This window comes from Thalassophryne amazonica, chromosome 21 (assembly GCF_902500255.1).
Source record: "Thalassophryne amazonica chromosome 21, fThaAma1.1, whole genome shotgun sequence".
In the NCBI taxonomy this organism is placed as follows: Eukaryota; Metazoa; Chordata; class Actinopteri; order Batrachoidiformes; family Batrachoididae; genus Thalassophryne; species Thalassophryne amazonica.
Genome location: NC_047123.1, coordinates 39,063,215 through 39,081,562, shown reverse-complemented (window position 1 = coordinate 39,081,562; position 18,348 = coordinate 39,063,215). Strand labels below are relative to the sequence as shown.

General features: G+C 44.6%; 1 protein-coding gene across 1 annotated transcript; it reads left to right on the top strand.

The window, feature by feature from the left end:
- The first annotated feature begins 655 nt into the window (after positions 1-655).
- taf1b (TATA box binding protein (Tbp)-associated factor, RNA polymerase I, B) lies at positions 656-18,031 on the top strand. The gene is made up of 16 exons (XM_034162401.1): positions 656-772; positions 1,475-1,573; positions 2,406-2,490; positions 2,880-2,977; positions 3,058-3,150; positions 4,073-4,172; positions 4,755-4,923; positions 5,064-5,163; positions 5,256-5,403; positions 8,119-8,293; positions 12,117-12,154; positions 12,389-12,476; positions 13,257-13,327; positions 13,644-13,872; positions 15,059-15,307; positions 17,543-18,031. The coding sequence occupies exons 1-15, from the start codon at positions 755-757 to the stop codon at positions 15,303-15,305; spliced, it is 1,758 nt and encodes a 585-aa protein (XP_034018292.1). The 5' UTR covers positions 656-754; the 3' UTR covers positions 15,306-15,307; positions 17,543-18,031.
- The last annotated feature ends 317 nt before the right edge of the window (positions 18,032-18,348 follow it).

The window sequence follows — 18,348 nt, the reverse complement described above, 5'->3', positions numbered from 1 at the left end:
ATCTTCTGGCCACAAGGCTGTCTCTCGTAACATGCATTTCATGCAGTATCTATTTTAAGTTATTTCTTACAATCTAATTGTTGTCACTTATAGGCTTTAGGCCTTTCTAAAGCTTTTATTTCGAAAATATGTGCTTTCTCATTATTTCGACTTTTTAAACCGCATAAAATAATAAAATAAATAAAAAAAATATGAAAGCTTAATTTCTGGAACTTTTTGTGTTTGAGTAGAAGAGATTGAACCGAGACGTCTGGTCAGACTATTTATAAAATTTGACGTCATGCAAAAGCCCCCCTGATTGGACGATCTAAAATACTACTAAGTTGATTCCACATCTCTTTGTATAGGAGACTGTGGTACCAGTACTAAAATACTACAAACTACAAAAGAACCTCGAGGTCAACTTGAGTAAAACGAGCTGGATGACGCAGAACTGCCACAGGCAAGATCAGACTTGATTTATTCACAATTTATCTTTGACACCTTTCATAGAGATATCTTTAGAACTGAGGTTTTTATCCAGTATAGTGTGTTTTTATAGCTTTTGACAGATCAGACAGCCCTTTGCTTTTTATCCTTTGAAAATCTGAACCGTTTTACTTTACGTAGTTGTAGTTCAGTTTCTGGATTGGTGGTGGCGGTAGTGTGCCACAGGTCGTGCGGTGTGAACGTTACGGGAGAAAGAAGAAGAAGCCGACCCACGCAGCGTGCTAAAGTTTAAAAATATCGATTAAAAACTCATTTTTCTCTGAAAATGGACGATGAGGAAACGGTAATAAACGATTCTTAGGTTTCATTCTAATTTTAATTTTGGTAGTATTGAAAACAGCGGTATATGGCATCATTTAAAGTGTTTTGTTTTTTTTTTGCTGCGTGACTTCTGGATAAACAATGAAATTATTTTATGTGAAATTTGCTAAGAAAGCTTCACAAACAGGTTTCAAGAATGGTTTTAAAACGTGGATAAAGACGCAGCCATCAAAAACAGATTTTTATTAATTAAGTCTGTGCTTTAAAACCTCAAGTGTGTTTTACAATCAGCTTTTTGTGATATTTCGAGTTTTCCTCTGTTTAAAAATCCACTGTTACAGATTCACAACAAGAACTTTGCCAGCTTGTTTTTTTTATGGTGTTAGTAAAAAAATTTCTTTGACTTTAATATGGACAGTGTTTGTTGCATTTATTTTCAAAATGCTTTTAAAAACCTTTTGGTTTAATGATCTGTCTGTTACATCCATTGATTCCTTGGACACTGAAAACACCACTTTTGTTTTTCTGGTTTTAATTTGCACTTTGATTGGATATTTATCCTCTTTGTGTGTGTGTGTGTGTGTGTGTGTGTGTGTTTTATTAACTGCTTTTCGTTATAACTAAAGCAGCTTGTGGCCGTCTGTCTGAAAGCTGCTGCAGAACATTTCTGACTTGGTTCTGATTAGTTCCTGATCAGACTCATTGGTGGTGTTTGTGGTTTCAGGGTGGATTCAGGGAAGCGTGTGCACAGTGCTCAGCAGTGGACTGGGGCGTCTCAGATGGGGGTTGTTTCTACTGTAAATCCTGCCACAACGTCATCGAGGTAAAAGAGTCAGCCGCTTCTCTGCATGTTCCGAAGTTTGGATGCAATAAATGAGTTTAATTGGCTACAAATTCATTTATCGGAGTCTGTAAAACTTCAGATGTAGAATAAAAAATACCCAATGTTTGTTTTTTCCAGAACCCAGTAATATAGTCCTAAATCCAGATATATGTAGTTTTTAATTAGTTAGGATCAGTTAATTTTAGCTTTATCCACTTAAAACCAGAATACTTCCTTGATCCAGTTTAAAAGCAGTACAGGCTGACTCTGACTTACTTTCATTCATTCATTCTCTGGTGCTTATCGGGATCCAGGTCGTGAAGCCATTTATTGTCAAACAACTGTGTTTACTCTTTTTAAATCATAAACGCCACAACTGTACTTGATGTTGTTACTTGACGGACTCTCAGAAGATTCACCTATATTGTGGGTCGTGACCTTCCCAGGTCGCCCAGAGTGGTGTCGGAGCATAGACTTCATCCACAGCAGGTTCCACTTTGGCTGTCAGCATCCAGGCACCAGTTCCAAATCAGAGTCCAGGTTCAACATTTGCCACATCTAATTGCTGATTTGCATGAAAATTTTCCACAAAATCTCCAATTTCTGGTTTTGTAACCGGGTTGTAGCATTTTTAATATTTTACATCAGATTATTTGCCATTTCTGTCTTGTGGTAAATTAATTAAAAATTAAGTCCCCGTTGCAAAAAACCAGCAGTCTTGTGTGGTGCTTCTTAGTGTGTAGTTCCGATGTGTGTCAGCAGGTGGCGGCACTGAATTGTTCAGAGGCTGTTTTGTGTTGTTAATTTAGTGAATTTTTCCAAACGTCCTCAGAGAATCAGAGAGGTGGTGGAGCCAACCTTCACTAAAAGCTCCCAGGTCTCCACCGTCGGCAGAGGATCCCGAAACAAAGGATCTGGTCAGTCCATGTGTGTGTGCTGATAAGAAATAACATGGGAATCAGTCAGACTCCTGGCCCAGCAACTTTAAAAAAAAAGTAATCCGATGTGCCTGAAAATGTAATCCACTATTTCTGAGAATCTTTCACTCCGATAAGTGTTCATGACAGCGCTTCACTGCTTTGTTAGCGCTTAATAGTGCACCCCTTGTGTCAGGAGCTGGTACTGCAGTAGTTCAGTGGAGATTAAATCCGGCTCCCCAACAAAGAAATTAATATAACATGAATGTTAGTGACACTTCATGAAGTGTGTTGAGGAGGACTACTTTATTTTCACCTTTCCTTGTTTCTGTTGATGTGTGTTTTGTTGGTTTGTTTTTGGGTGAACTTTGACCTTTCCATGTTTTCAGAGAGTGGGTGCCAGTGGATGGTCTGTGAGGGTTTCCAGGTCATCCTGAGGAACCAGGCTGATGCTCTGCTCCGTCTAGGAGTCTGCTCACAGTTCAAGGTCTTGTTTTCCTCCCATCCTTCAAAACCGATCAGAATCCCTGAGAGTTCTGCTGGATCTGACGTGGTGTCTCATTGCAGGATGAGGTTCTGTGCCCGCTCTGGAGACTGTATCTGCAGAAGAGTCAGCAGGCCTACACCACCAAACCCGTGTGGACATCGGCGTTCACGCTGGTGAGTTCAGGCTGAGGACAACTGACGTGTCTTCAAATTGACTTTTTACGTCTGCCAAGGATGTAATGAAATCATCTGCGTTTATTTGTCTGTCTGTCTCTGAGCAGGATTACGCAAAACTGCTGCACGGATTTTGATAGAATTTTCACCGCAGATATTAGGCCATAGAAGTCCACTGAATTTTGGAGATGATCCACATCTAAATGCTCAATCAGGATTTCAGTTTGTATGCTTCACTTTGTCTGATTTTGAGGATTGTGTCCAAACTACTTAACGGATTTCCATCAAATTTTCACCACACATTGGTGTTAAGCCTCAGAAGACTCCATTAAATTTGGGAGGTGATCTGGATCCGGATTCTGGACCAGCATTTCACTTTGTACACTTTTAAGGATTACGTCAAAACTACTTCACGGATACGACACCACAATGTAAAACCAAGATCAGGAAGACATTATTTAGCTTCAGCTTGTGACTTAAATATCAGATTGCAACATCTCGATCAGTCGGACCGTTCTGGATCAGGATGCAGTTATTGCATTGTGCTGTGAAGTCCGGGTCATGAAATGAATCGCATATTTGTTATTTTGAGTCCTTGGATGACAGAAATCTCAGATTGCTCTTGTTTTTTGGTTAGCTCAGGCCTGGGAGCACAGGTTGGTGTAGCTGCATCCATCACAGAACTACCTTGGGTCTCGGAGTGTGATGACCTCCTGAAGCTTGACCTTTGGATTTTTTTTTTTTAAGTAAATATCAGACACTGTGATTCAGTCACAAACATCTGAGTCCATGACTTCCCTCAAACATGTGACTGACCTCCATCAGCAGATTTAAAGACCTGAAACTGGTTTTAAGGTCTTAAAGGTCTCACAGCAGGGCCGAAAATAAAAACAGCCTCCATCTATGTGTCCTTTCTCCTCAGCAACGTCTGGACTCTGACAACACCTTAGAGGTTCCCGTCGTGTCCACCAGTGACACGGATGCCGACAGGAACCCACTCAGCACATCCAGCTTCAACACAGGTAATTAGTTAACTGGGCTTCATGATTGACTTGATTATCTTTTATCTCATGTTGAAGATGCCAGCATGGCCCAAAAACAAGGTTCACTGTTCCTCATCTGGATCTGTCAGAACCCAAAATTGCAGACCAGAATGAAGTTTTTTTTTTTTTTTTTTTTATGGAGTTACTGACTGATTCTGTTAGCTGTATGTGTACTCTGCTAACGAGAAGGAAATATTTGTCATAATGTGTTAATTAGTCATGATAGTTTGGGTGAAAACACTGGTACAGTCTTTATTCGAGGACAGATTTCACAAATGCAATTCTCAGAACCTTTTTTTTTTTTTTCTTTATCCATCCCTGACTGGCTCAGTCAGGTGTTCTCAGCCAATCAGGAGCTACCAAACACCTGAATGAGTCAGGCGTCTTTGAGCAGAGCAGAATAGGAACAGGTGAGAAATGTGCAGGCTTGCAGTGCTGAGGACCGATTTTGTGAAGTTGAAGATAAAATCCTCATCTTCTGCTTGAAAGTCTTTAATCAGTGATGAGTCTCCTTTAATCTCGCTGCACACACGTTTTTGACTCTTTGGTCTCGCTGCGCAGACAGCTGCAGCGGTTGGTCGCAGTTGTCGGGCTCCATGGACTCCTTCAGCTATGTGACGGGACGCCAGAAGCAGCGTCGCTTCTTGATGAGCATGCAGAAGACTCTGGCTTTGCTCCATCTGGCTCTGGTCTGGTGCAGGGAGGCGCTCACCCTCAGTGATCTGCTCAGGTACTGATCAGGTCCACAGAGTTCTGCACTTCAACAGTTTCCAGTTAAGATTTTTGTTGCTAATGATGTGCCTTATGCAGATTTCTGTAATGGGGCTAACATTTCTAGCTGTTAGCATCAGTCTTGGCATTTGCCCTCAGGTTGGTGAATGAAGGACATGTCCCGTATGTTCGTGCGTGTGAGGATCTCCCTGAAGGCATGAAGCCAAAAGGCAACGATGTTCACATCTTCAGAGTCCAGGTCACGACGTTTGCACTGTTCAAGTCATTCAGTTATTATTATTAAACATTTTCACTGTTTGATGACAACATCCTTTTTTTTTATATAAACAGAAGATTCCGTCCCACAAGGCTGTGCATCAGGAGGCTCAGGCCTTGGCGGTGTTCCTGCAGCTACCTGCTTTTCCTCCAGTAAGCCAGCAGAGTGCGCTGCATCCAGCCATGCTCAGCTTGCGCTACCTGATTGATGCTAACCTACCAGGTATGACCGCAAAAGGTAAAGGTTCATATGAAGACATCAGAGCCGTTCTGGACTTGGGTGTCGTACCTGCCTTTAACCGATGCCTGAGGATGATAAGTTTAACTGGATATTGCATCAAACAATAAATAAATAAAAACCTGCCGATGTAATCTGTGAACTACTCTGTCGCCCCCCAGTGGTCAGATCGCTGGAGTCGAGTCTCTGGGACTTTGCATCACTACGGACGGACGTGAAAACGAGTCTGTGAACAGCGAGTGTTCCACATGTCTCAAGACATAAAAAAAAAAAAAAAATCAAATCATGAGGAGGCAAATTCTGTCAAAAAGCAAAACAGATTTGGGCTTCAGAGTTAAAACTGCCCATATTTTTCAGCAGTTATTTCACATCACATGATTTTTTTTTTTTTCCCACAAGCTACAATGTGACCAAACCTTAAAAAATACACTTTTGAACTTGGAGAAAGTCTGTTGTTGTGTTTTACCGGCTAGCTGCAGGTCTGTTCAGGCTCAGGCAGTGCTCAAAGACATATTTCTCTGCAACTCTCTTTAATGCCGTGTTCACACCGTACGACACACAACGCCACAAATTCGCATCTCTCGCCTGACATTGGATGCGCCACCATCGCCTGGTGCATCGCTCTGCTTTCACTGCGAAAATTTGTCCCAATGCGTCATCAAATAGGAGGAGCTTCCATTCCGCTCACTGTCAAGTCAACATGCCGGACCTTGATCACACGAGTTGCTGTGCTCTATTTGTTGTGGAAAGCTGACAAATGTCACCAGCAGCACCGTCTCTGGGTTCACAACATCCTCATGAGCCATTCCCAATTCAGGGAGTTTCATTATTTGCTGCAGGAGATGCGTCTGGATGACGCCTGCTTTCAGCGGTACTTCCGCCTTGCCAGGACCCAGTTTGAGGACCTCCTGTCCCGTTCGCGCGCGCACATGTGAACAATAAAAAAAACAAAAAAAAACTGGCTGCTGCCGCTGCAGTTCCTCACTCTCCTCTCCAACTCTTGTCATAATTGTGTTATAAACTAGTCACCATTTGTTTTATTATACATCTGTGTAGTTAATAAAATTATCTGACAATTCGTTCGCGCGCGCACGTAAAAAAAAAACTGGCTGCTGCTCGCTCTCCCCTCAAACTTGGTCATAATCGTGTTATAAACCAGTCACCATTTGATTTCTTATACATCTGTGTAGTTAATAAATAAAATAATCTTCATGGACGATTCGTTCATGTGCACGTAAAAAGAAAAAAAACGGCTGCTGCCGCTGCTGCGGTCCTGCTTCACGCTCTCCCTTCAAACTCTGTCATAATTATGAAATAAAGAACAAAAGGGACATAAGTCACAAGTGTTTCAAGAGTTTAAGTATCTCAGGGTCTTATTCATGAGTGAGGGACGGATGGAGTGTGAGATCGACAGACGGATCGGTGCAGCATCTTACAGTGATGTGGTCGCTGTAGCGGACCGTCGTGGTGAAGAGAGAGCTGAGTAGGGGGGCAAAGCTCTCGATTTACCGATCGATCTACGTTCCGACCCTCACCTATGATCATGAGATTTGGCTCATGATCAAAAGAACGAGATCGCGAGTACAAGCAGCCGAGATGAGTTTCCTCCGCAGGGTGGCTGGGCGCTCCCTTAGAGATAGGGTGAGGAGTTCGGTCACTCGGAGGAGCTCGGAGTCGAGCCGCTGCTCCTCCACGTCGAAAGGAGCCAGCTGGGGTGGCTCGGGCATCTTTTTCAGATGCCCTCTGGACGCCTCGCTGGAGAGGTGTTCCGGGCATGTCCCATCGGGAGGAGGTCCCGGGGAAGACCCAGGACACACTGGAGGGACTACGTCTCTCGGCTGGCTTGGGAACGCCTCGGGGTTCCCCCGGAGGAGCTGGGGGAGGTGTGTGTGTGTGGATCGGGAGGTCTGGGTGGCTTTGCTTGAGCTGCTGCCCCTGCGATCCAACTCCAGATAAAGCGGAAGAAAATGGATGGATGGACATAAGTCCTGCTCACAGGCTGGCTGCCAGAGACAGGACATGTCCACATCATTTATAAACTCCAGACAGCTCCACGTCACTACATATCCAGTCCCTGATTGGTCATTGCGACAAGACGAAAAAGTTCAGATTTTTCAACTTGGGGAGGAGGGCGACGCGACGTGATATTGCGCCACAAACGCGGCAATTGCTCAAAAGCGCTTCATTCGCGTCTATCACATCGCATTGCGTGCCTTGGACTTCTGTGGCGCCACAACGCGTCCTTCCATAGGGATTACATGGCAACCTGTCGCCGCCGTCGCTCGCGTGTCGTCCGGTGTGAACGCGGACGTGTGGAGTTTGCATGTTCTCCCCATGTTTGTGTTGGTTCCTTCTCGGTGCTCTACTTCCTATCACATCCAAAGGTGGACTGGAGAGTTTAAATTGTCTGTAGGTGCGTGAGTGTGTTTGTTTGTTTGTCTGTATGTGTTCATGTGACAGTGTGGCGTCCTGTCCAGGGTGGACCCGCCTCACGCCCTGTGACTGCTGGGATAGACTTCAGCCCCCCACAACCCTTAATTGGACTAAGTGGTTGAAAATGAGTGATGATAAGAGATTGTCTACAGAATTAAAAATTACTTAAGATTATTAAGATTTTTTTTTTTTTATTTAAACTGAACAGTGAAGATGAACAGCTGTGAATTAATTTTTGTCTTTCTTTTGTCCTTGTTGCGGTCACAGACGAGCTCCACGTCTGGGTCTGCAGGGTGATGGAACTTGCCAGATTGGAACATCAAGCTTCACAGATGCTTGACTGCTCGTCCCAAACTGTCCTCCCACAGTATGATGTCCAGACCGCCGCCCTCATCGTGATCACCATGAAGTTCCTCTTTGGCCTGGACGACCACACTGAATGGTAATCAGTTTTGACAGTGTGTCACATGATCCAAACCGTCCCTCAGAGAACCGTCACTCCGGTTGATCACACATCAAGTTGGTCCAGAACAACTTGGTCACCTGGCAGGTTTCCATGATAACTTGAAGGTGCAAAATGAAATTGTGCTTAATGGAAAGACACACACACACATATATATATATATATATACTGCAATAGATAAACCTCTTCTGCTGCTGCAGGTCACATGATGCACAGAAAGTGTAAAACATGATGCTGTACATGAGGACGCAGTAAGAGATGCAGAGTGTGTTAAACCTGATAAGAGATGATGTCATGGCAATATTGAATTTGGAGAAGAAAAAAAAAAAAACAACAAAATGACAATATTTAGCGGGACTTAACCTCCCATCGCCGTTATCACGAGAGGACCAAACCCAGCAGTCACATCATCACAATGTGGAAACGGCGTCATTCATGCTCATGTTTTGTTGACATTCTGAAAATACTCTGAACATTTGCTCAAAGCAACTGTATTTAATGTCAACTCAGCCACATGGGGTGTGCAGCCAGTACATTCTGAGTGCCGGTCCCAAGCCCGGATAAATGAGGAGGGTTGCGTCAGGAAGGGCATCCGGCGTAAAACAAGCCAACCCAACTATGCAGACTCGGAATCGAATTCCCATACCGGATCGGTCGCGGCCCGGGTTAACAACGTCCGCCACCGGTGCTATTGCCCAACAGGGTGCCGGTGGAAATTGGGCTACTGCTGGGCGAAGACGACGACGACGACGAAGAGGAGGAAAACGTTGCCACGAACAGCGGGAGAAGAAGAAATCTAGAAGGGTGGAAATGAGAGTGGGGACTTTGAATGTTGGTAGTATGACTGGTAAAGGGAGAGAGCTGGCTGATATGATGGAGAGGAGAAAGGTAGACATATTGTGTGTGCAAGAGACCAAGTGGAAGGGAAGTAAGAGCAGGAGCATCGGCGGTGGGTACAAGTTGTTGTATCATGGTGAGGACAGGAAGAGAAATGGTGTTGGGGTCATTTTAAAGGAAGAGTATGTTAAAAGTGTGTTGGAGGTTAAGCGAGTGTCTGACAGGGTGATGAGTGTGAAGTTGGAAATTGAAGGGGTGATGATGAATATCATCAGTGAATATGACCCACAGGTAGGTTGTGAGATGAAGGAGAAAGAAGATTTCTGGAGTGTGTTAGATGAGGTGGTGGAGAGTGTGCCCAAGCATGAAAGAGTGGTGATAGGAGCAGACTTAAATGGGCATGTTGGTGAAGGGAACAGAGGTGATGAGGAAGTAATGGGTAGATATGGTATCAAGGATAGGAATAGGGAAGGACAGATGGTAGTTGATTTTGCAAAAAGGATGGAATTGGCTGTGGTGAATACCTACTTTAAGAAAAGGGAGGAGCACAGGGTAACATATAAGAGTGGAGGAAGGTGCACACAGGTGGACTACATTCTTTATAGGAGATGCAAGCTAAAAGAAATCACAGACTGTAAGGTGGTAGCAGGAGAGAGTGTCACTAGACAGCATAGGATGGTTGTTTGTAGGATGACTTTAGAGGTAAAGAAGAAGAAGAGAGTGAGAGCTCAACAAAGGATCAGATGGTGGAAGCCGAAGGAGGAAGACTGTTGTGTGAAATTTAGCGAGCAGGTGAGAGAAGCACTAGTTGGAGGGGAAGCAATTTTGGACAACTGGAAAAGTACTGCAGATGTGGTGAGGGAGACAGCTAGGGCAGTACTGGGTATGACATCTGGACAGTGGAATGAAGACAAGGAGACTTGGTGGTGGAATGAAGAGGTCCAGGAAAGCATAAGGAGAAAGAGGTTGGCGAAAAAGTTTTGGGATAGTTGGAGAGATGAAGAAAGTAGACAGGAATACAAGGAGATGCGGCGTAAGGCGGGAAGAGAAGTGGCAAAAGCAAAGGAAAAGGCATATTGCAAGCTGTACAAGAAGTTGAATAGTAAGGAAGGAGAAAAGGACTTGTACCGATTGGCCAGACAAAGGGACAGAGCTGGAAAGGATGTGCAGCAGGTTAGGGTGGTAAAAGATGCACATGGTAATGTGCTGACAAGTGAGGAGTGTGTGCTGAGAAGGTGGAGGGAATATTTTGAAGAGTTGATGAATAAAGAAAATGAGCGAGAGAAAAGGCTGGATGATGTGGTGAGAGTAAATCAGGAAGTAAAAGAGATTAGCAAGGAAGAAGTGAGGGCTGCTATGAAGAGGATGAAGAGTGGAAAAGCAGTTGGTCCAGATGACATTCCAATGGAGGCATGGAAATGTCTAGGAGATGGCAGTAGAGTTTCTAACCAGATTGTTTAATAAAATCTTGTAAAGTGAGAGGATGCCTGAGGAGTGGAGACGAAGTGTGCTGGTTCCTATTTTCAAGAACAAGGGTGATGTGCAGAGCTGCAGTAACTACAGAGGCATAAATCTGATCAGCCACAGCATGAAGTTATGGGAAAGAGTAGTAGAAGCTAGGCTTAGAAAACAGGTGAAGATCTGTGAGCAGCAATATGGTTTCATGCTGAGAAAGAGCACTACAGATGCAATGTTTGCTCTGAGAATACTGTTGGAAAAGTACAGAGAAGGACAGAAAGAGTTACATTGTGTGTTTGTGGACTTAGAAAAAGCTTATGATAGGGTGCCAAGAGAAGAGTTGTGGTATTGTATGAGGAAGTCTGGAGTGGCAGAGAAGTATGTTAGGGTAGTGCAGGACATGTACAAAAATAGTGTGACAGCGGTGAGATGCGCAGTCGGAATGACAGACTCATTCAAGGTGGAGGTGGGATTACACCAAGGATCAGCTCTGAGTCCTTTCTTGTTTGCAGTGGTGATGGACAGGTTGACAGATGAGATCAGACAGGAGTCCCCATGGACTATGATGTTTGCAGATGACATTGTGATCTGTAGTGAGAGTAGAGAGCAAGTTGAGTCTAGTCTGGAGAAGTGGAGATATGCTTTGGAGAGAAGAGGAATGAAAGTCAGTAGAAGCAAGACTGAGTACATGTGTGTGAATGAGAGGAAGCCCAGTGGAATAGTGCAGTTACAAGGAGTACAAGTGGTGAAAGTAGATGAGTTTAAATATTTGGGGTCAACTGGCAGGGTGGAGTGGGTGGAGAAAGGTGGCAGGAGTGATTTGTGACCGAAGAATATCAGCAAGAGTGAAGGGGAAAGTTTACAAAACAGTAGTGAGACCAGCTATGTTGTATGGTTTAGAGACAGTGGCACTAACAAAAAGACAGGAGGCAGAGCTGGAGGTGGCAGAGCTGAAGATGTTGAGATTCTCTTTGGGAGTGACAAGAATGGACAAGATTAGGAATGAACATATCAGAGGGACAGCTCAGGTGGGACGGTTTGGAGACAAAGTCAGAGAGGTGAGATTGAGATGGTTTGGACATGTGCAGAGGAGGGACCCAGGGTATATAGGGAGAAGGATGCTGAGGATGGAGCCACCAGGCAGGAGGAGAAGAGGGAGACCAAAGAGGAGGTTCATGGATGTGCTGAGAGAGGACATGCAGGTGGTTGGTGTGACAGAGGAAGATACAGAGGACAGGGTGAGATGGAAACGATTGATCTGCTGTGGCGACCCCTAACGGGAACAGCCGAAAGACAAAGAAGAACTGTATTTAATGTCAAAAAGAGAAACAGAAGATTGAATCTGATTTAAAATCTGATTTTTCTGATTTGACTCCGGCGGCAGCTGAAGGAGTCTTGCTAACTTGCAGGAGTGACTCAGGTCCCGCCCACAGTTTGTGTCAGGTGGACTTTCTCTTTCTTTCTTGAGATCATATTTTGGTTTACGGTGAACCTTTGTGTCTTGCAGGAATTTGTCCAACGATGCAGGTGACCAGCTCGATCCAGGTGAGTGTGTTACTGTCTTGTCTCACTGTGTGGTTCTGAGACTTGGACTCGAAACAGTGTTCTGGGTGTGCGTGGTTCTGCTTTGGAGGCTCCTTGGTTCCATTGGAATGACTTTGTGTCAAGCGAGCGGTTACTTGGTGGGACCCGGACTTGCGTTGCAAGTGTCTGTGGTGGCGCTGCTTTTCCTGATGGGCTGCAGATGGACATGGACTCTTGACTGATTGTGTTTCACAGGTGGTGTGTTTAACCTAAGGCGGTGGTACCGGCTGCTGCAGGCGGCTCTGCTCAGAGCTCAGCAGAGGAAAGACGAAGACTCCGCCAGGTGAATTATTAACGAATCCTGCAGACTCATCAGGTTCTATGATTGGCTGCTTTTGACGGCACAAACACTGAAGAATTTAACGACTTTAATGCTAAGAACTGTTCATTTCACTGTAAGAAGTTCCGAATCTCACCTGGAAAGACTCTAGGTTCCTCATTTCCCAAACTATGCATCAAAAAGTTTCTAAATGCTGAACAAAATTTAAGATTACAAATTCTTTATTTGACAGGTAGTGCCGTTCGTGCGTATCAGCTGTTTCACTCCATGATGACGCTCAGAGCTCGTTTGAGCATGACACTAACATTTACACCTGGATTTGGTGGAAATTTTAAATGACATTATGTTCCTGTATGTGGCTGTGTAATAGTAATCTAAGGTGCTTGGAAGCTTGTTTTTTATTTATTTATTATGCATGCTAGTCTAGTGGGGTATTGTAATCAGTCGTGTGTGTGTGTACGATAACTAAAAAATGGCTGGACGAATTTTCAGCAACATAGGTGGAAATATTGCTTTGACATGTATCTTGAGATGATAAACTGTCGGTGAGGATCTGGAAAAAGGTCAAAGTCAACAAAAACTTGAAAAAAAAACCAAAACATTTTCTGCTGTTTCGCCCCAACTAATAGGACGAGAGAGATGATCAAAACTTTATATTGATAATCAATGTATTTATTGATTTATTTATGCTTGATTGGTGTAAGTGGCATCATGATGTACGTCAGCCCTCTGATGCCGTTCATTGGTGATTGATTCTACGGTGATCAGTTATCTGGTCTGCAGGAAACAGTGGGTGACCCAGCAGCCTTTGGCAGTGACCAGGCATGACGAACGCATTGGAATAAAAAAGAAACGTAAGTATCAGAGATCATAGTGTTTATTTATATATAACTGGTGGGAGGGGGGTATATAAATTTGCATATTAATGAAGACAAAGTGAATCTTTGTGGAGATTTCTTATTAATAACACCTGATTAAACAGGACACCATTTAAAAAATACACCCTTACGTGCCTAAAGTTTTGCTCAGTGCTGTGTATGTTAGCTGCACAGGTTTGACAACACACACGGATGTATAAACTACTTCCTGTAGCCTATGGGCGGAGCATTAGCTTTGTCATGTGCTTTGACATTTTTGTGGATTAACACCTCAAACTCTGTGTGCGTGCAGGAGTGTCTGAGCAGCTGCAGATCTGCTTTGAGCAGCTGTCGTCTCGACCGGCGGGCGTTAGCCACAGCAGCCCATCCAGCTTCAGGTTCTGCTGGGGGGACCAGGATGGAGCCGATGGACCCAGCATGCACCACAAGAGGCTGGATGGCGCCATAACTCGGAAACGCAACATCCTGGTACCGGTAAACTCGGACTATTGGTGCTCGGGGCTGCGGTGCTACCGTCCTAAGTAAGTCCAGCTCCTCAGAACCAGCAAGACTTTCACTGTGGCTCAGTCCTCCATGATTCAATCCTGAGTGCTGGACTGTCCAGGTTCTAGGGCCGGAGTGGGCAACGAGGGTGGAAACACTGCAGGTTTTCCTTGCAACCAATCACCTCAGCAGGTGGGTTGCTGATGAGCTTCTCCCCTGATCATTAATGAAATCACCTGCTGAGGTGATTGTTTGTAAGGAAAACCTGCGGGGTCTCGGCCCTTCATGGCACATGATTGCCCACCCCTGCTCTAGGTTGTGACAGCAGACCAGGACTCACTTTTGCCGTGTTGTTGTGAATGTGGGACACAAGTTCTCGCCACAGTTGTCTTCGCTCTGTTTGATCCTCTCGTCCTCGTCCAGCCTGATGTGTGTCAGTGCTGCTGAACAGACTCAGTCATTTATTATTAGCATTTTTGTTGATATAACTTAAAGGGAAAGTTTCTGTGAGCACAGCGAGGATCCTACGGAGGCAAACATGCACGTTTCTGTGCATAATGTGAAGTTTTAAAATAGCCAGTTAAGCAGTTAGCTGCTTGCTTCAGCCTCCAGTCCAGCTGGAGGTGCCGTGCAGAACATCTGTCTTCAGTCAAACTGCTGTTTTCATGATCACCTCTTTGACACATAAATCCAGATTAATGTTCACATCGTAACTCTTATCTTCAGCTTCATTTGGGCTTTAAATGAGTTGTTTGAGTGACCGTTGGAGACAGAAAGCTGCTTCTGCAGCTTCCACGTTATTTCACAAAGACCTCATCCGCTCTGCACGTCACTTTGGGTTAAGGGTCAGGATGTGGAACGGTGCAGGCCCACGTTATAGTTGGTTCTTTTTAATCCTGTTCATCCGATTGGCTTAAAGATCTTCCACATAGTCCTGATGCCCGTTATGTTTTGGACTCTGGCAGAGTTCTATACTCTGAGTTCTCTACTAGTTTAAAAAAAAAAGTTCCAGCACCTCGCTGAATTCCAGCAGACCTGATGAAACATGGATCAAATGATTGGTTCAGGCAGAGCTTCATGATTCCTTCAGTGTCAAATGAGAATGATTGGAGGTCATCATCCCTGAATGCTTTTTTTTTTTTTTTTTTTTATATAAATATTGACCTTTGACCCTGGTAGTACAGGTGGAGAATCTTGATGGGGACGTCTTCCCGTTGTCCACAGGACGTGCCGCAGCCACTATTCAGAGCTGGAGCCGACACTTCCACGGATGTTTGTGTGGCTGCTGAAGCTTTTCTCCTTCATGCTGGACGTGACGCCAGCGCAGCTGTACGAGGAGGTGGAGCGAGTTGAGAGGGCGGCGCTGAGAACGAGACCACCAAGACCAGGAGCAAAACGTGCCGCAGGCCGGACCCGAAGACGACACAGTTACGAGGATGTGAGGGGACCAAAAAATAAGAAACGGCTATAAAGGTGGTAACCATTATTACAAAAATAAAAGTTTTGATGTGTTAAGTGTGTAACAGGAAATGCATCATTTAATGTTCGCTCCTTCCACATCAGTTATCGCTGCAGTTGAACTCACTGAGCTCAGCTGTGCAGCAGCGTTTGGCCCATACAAAGGGTTCAAACACAAAATTGAAGCTGTGAGGTCAGTGGTGAGTTCATGGATCAGAAGCCCTGCAGTAAATCTCTTTTAATTAACAGATTCTGTTCCCATTTAGCAGCATTAATACAAAAAATAACCCATCTTTCAGTAAACTTGTACTTGAAATTTACATTTTCGGTGGAGCCACAAAATGGGTGGAGCCGTTGCGCTTACAATGATGATTTTTAAAAAACGTGCAAGCCCATGTTAAAATACCTCCGTAAGAAGATCTTTTTTCTTTTGGCCTGAGTGTCTGCACTCTGAGTGCCGTTCGAATTAGACGACTAACGCTTCATAGAAAAGCAAAATTATTTTAAAGCATGAAAGTCCTCAGACATGGAGGTGATACATTGTGAAAATGAACGTGGCTCATGGAGTCCTCCACAAGAGCTGCTGCATCCAATGGAAAAGAGCAGCTGTCTGGCCACGCCCCCTCTCTGAACGCAGGGCAATCAGGAAGCTGCCACCGGGCACCATCTTGTCTTGTCACCCACAGGTGTTGTCCTGCAAACCTTTACTGGATAAATATTATTTTAAATTATGCTGCATGAAAGCGCGAGAGGGTTCATCAGAAAAAAAAAAAAATTCGCCTTCACCCTTTTAAAGTTCGGGGCCAGAGCCTAAACCCAGCAGTCACAGGGCATAAGGCAGGTTCACCCTGGACAGGACGCCAGTCCGTCTCAGGGACACATGCAGACAAGCAAACACATTCACACCTACAGACAATTTAAAGTTTCCAGTCCACCTAACCTGCATATCTTTGGATGTGGGAGGAAGCCGGAGCACCCGGAGGGAACCCACACAAACACGGGGAGAACACGCAAACACCACACAGAAAGGACACAGGTGGAAATCGAACCCATGACCTTCTCACTGTGAGGCATCAGTACTAACCACTAAGCCAATGTTCTGCCCATCAAATGAATCCTTGTCATACAAATGTGATTATAAAAGAGTTCAGCACAAAATGCCCCCTTTAACAAAGTTTGACTGTGAAAGAAAAAGTGGAAGACAGAAAAAAGGACAGTCAAAAACTGGGACATCAAGATGTAGTTTGGGAATTAATACTGTGAACAAATTATGAAAGAGTGAAGTTAAAAACGGTAATAAAATGAGCAAAATAAAGAAACCTCACAAATCGGCATCAGAGATACAAAAACAACAAAAGCTTGCTTGATGAAGCAGCTAAATAATACTTCTTCCTGGATGATGGATGGACTCTGACCTAGTTTACACAGTCCCATGCTTCATTTTTAAGATAATCAGAAGAAAGAATTAAATGAACCCAACTCTGTGACTAGTTGTGATGCAAAATGGAGACTGAAGTCAAAACCTGGAAGCAGAAGGGATGAGAGCTTTTGGGTACCATAAGGTAATCATTCTCAACTTGTCCCCACAGTGGAAAGTATCTGTGGTTCTTTTTCCCATGATGCACTGTGCCATCCTGGCCGGCGCTCTGACTTCATCCTGCAAACAGCTGGTGGAGCTGAGCGGCGGCTCCAGCTCTGCTCTGGGAGTGTTTTCTGCCTGGAAACAGTTTTTGTGGAGGGGCCGTCTGAGCAAACACCCTTTCCTTTTTTTTTTTTTTTTTTTCGTTTCTCAACCTCGTTGAACTTGGAGGTGAACTGACTTCACCCAGGCTGGCTGCCAGATACAACTTCTGTCCCAGTTCTTCTTTGAGCCAGAGCGTGTGTAGCAACTTGGCAGTGTGTGCCACAAAAATAAGAACAGCACTCAGAGCGCACACTTCCAACCAGGATCAGAGCAGTTTATAGTCCATTTTTCCTTCAGTAACATGAATGTATGAGTGTTTAACTGCAGTGAATCCTAAAAACACTACGAGCTGGATTGAACATTTGGCCGTGCCCTGATTTATCGCTGGAACTTGGTCATCGCTGACGTTTAATGTTGCAATCATTCGTGGGTTTTGTTCTCAGCTTTGTTAAAACGACTGAACTGTGTTCTGTGTCTTTTCTTTCAATGAAATGACGGTTGAAGCTTTTCTAACTTCTGTGATGTGTTTACAAGTCAAATGAGATCTTTGATGCTCTTCATTTCAGCAATGATTTAATTGGACGTTGTGAAGCAGCGGTTGGACGACCAGCTCAAATCTGTGACAGACCAAGATGCCGCCGGCTCAAACCTGAATCGATGTTTAAATTTATATAGGTAGATGTTTAAAGTGAACAGCGCCAGTCTGTTCGAACCGCCTCATTGACTAATGCGCTTCAACTCAAACAGCAGCGAACAAAGAGTCTGATGAATGAAGCTTTAAGTGAACACATCTTAAAAAGCCAGCTCTAAGAGGAGCCAGCTGCCTGATTACCATGTCACATTTGATTGGTTGAAATAATGTGACAGAGCAGAAAGGACAGAACATGTGATCAGATACACTCACAAAGAGAACAAAGGGTGTAACTTATTTAATAAGTTGTGCACGGGGTTTTAGACAAACACTGGAGCTGAGGACACCGCTGTCAGAGCCGTGGGCTGAGTCCGGCTTCAGCAGTCACCGGGCAGGAATGAAGTGAGCTCTTTGTCCGCCTCCATTCGAGACCAGATGACGTATTTTCACAACCCTCCACCAGAGCCCTTCCTGTGTTTGTCGTGGCGATGACAGTGGCGGCTGTAAAGGGTTAACGTGCAGCCACAACAAAGAAAGAGGCTCTGTGGCTGCCTCCTGGCCCCGCCCTGGAATTCTTTATTAGAGAGGCTGTTTACAACCTCAGCAGAGGAGTCCCCGGGTTCAACGACGCCCGCTGCTGGGGAGGCGGGGAGGCAGCTTCCACTCACCCACAGAGGAAAATCTGACAGGAAGAAGACAATAAGATGGTGTGTCCACAGAGCTGCAGCATCTCATGTTTTC

Bases quoted from the DNA above. Each gene is read 5' to 3' on its own strand.
- taf1b (XM_034162401.1), top strand. The intron at 3,151-4,072 runs GTGAGTTCAGGC...CTTTCTCCTCAG, and splicing joins GGACATCGGCGTTCACGCTG to CAACGTCTGGACTCTGACAA. The intron at 13,328-13,643 runs GTAAGTATCAGA...GTGTGCGTGCAG, and splicing joins CATTGGAATAAAAAAGAAAC to GAGTGTCTGAGCAGCTGCAG.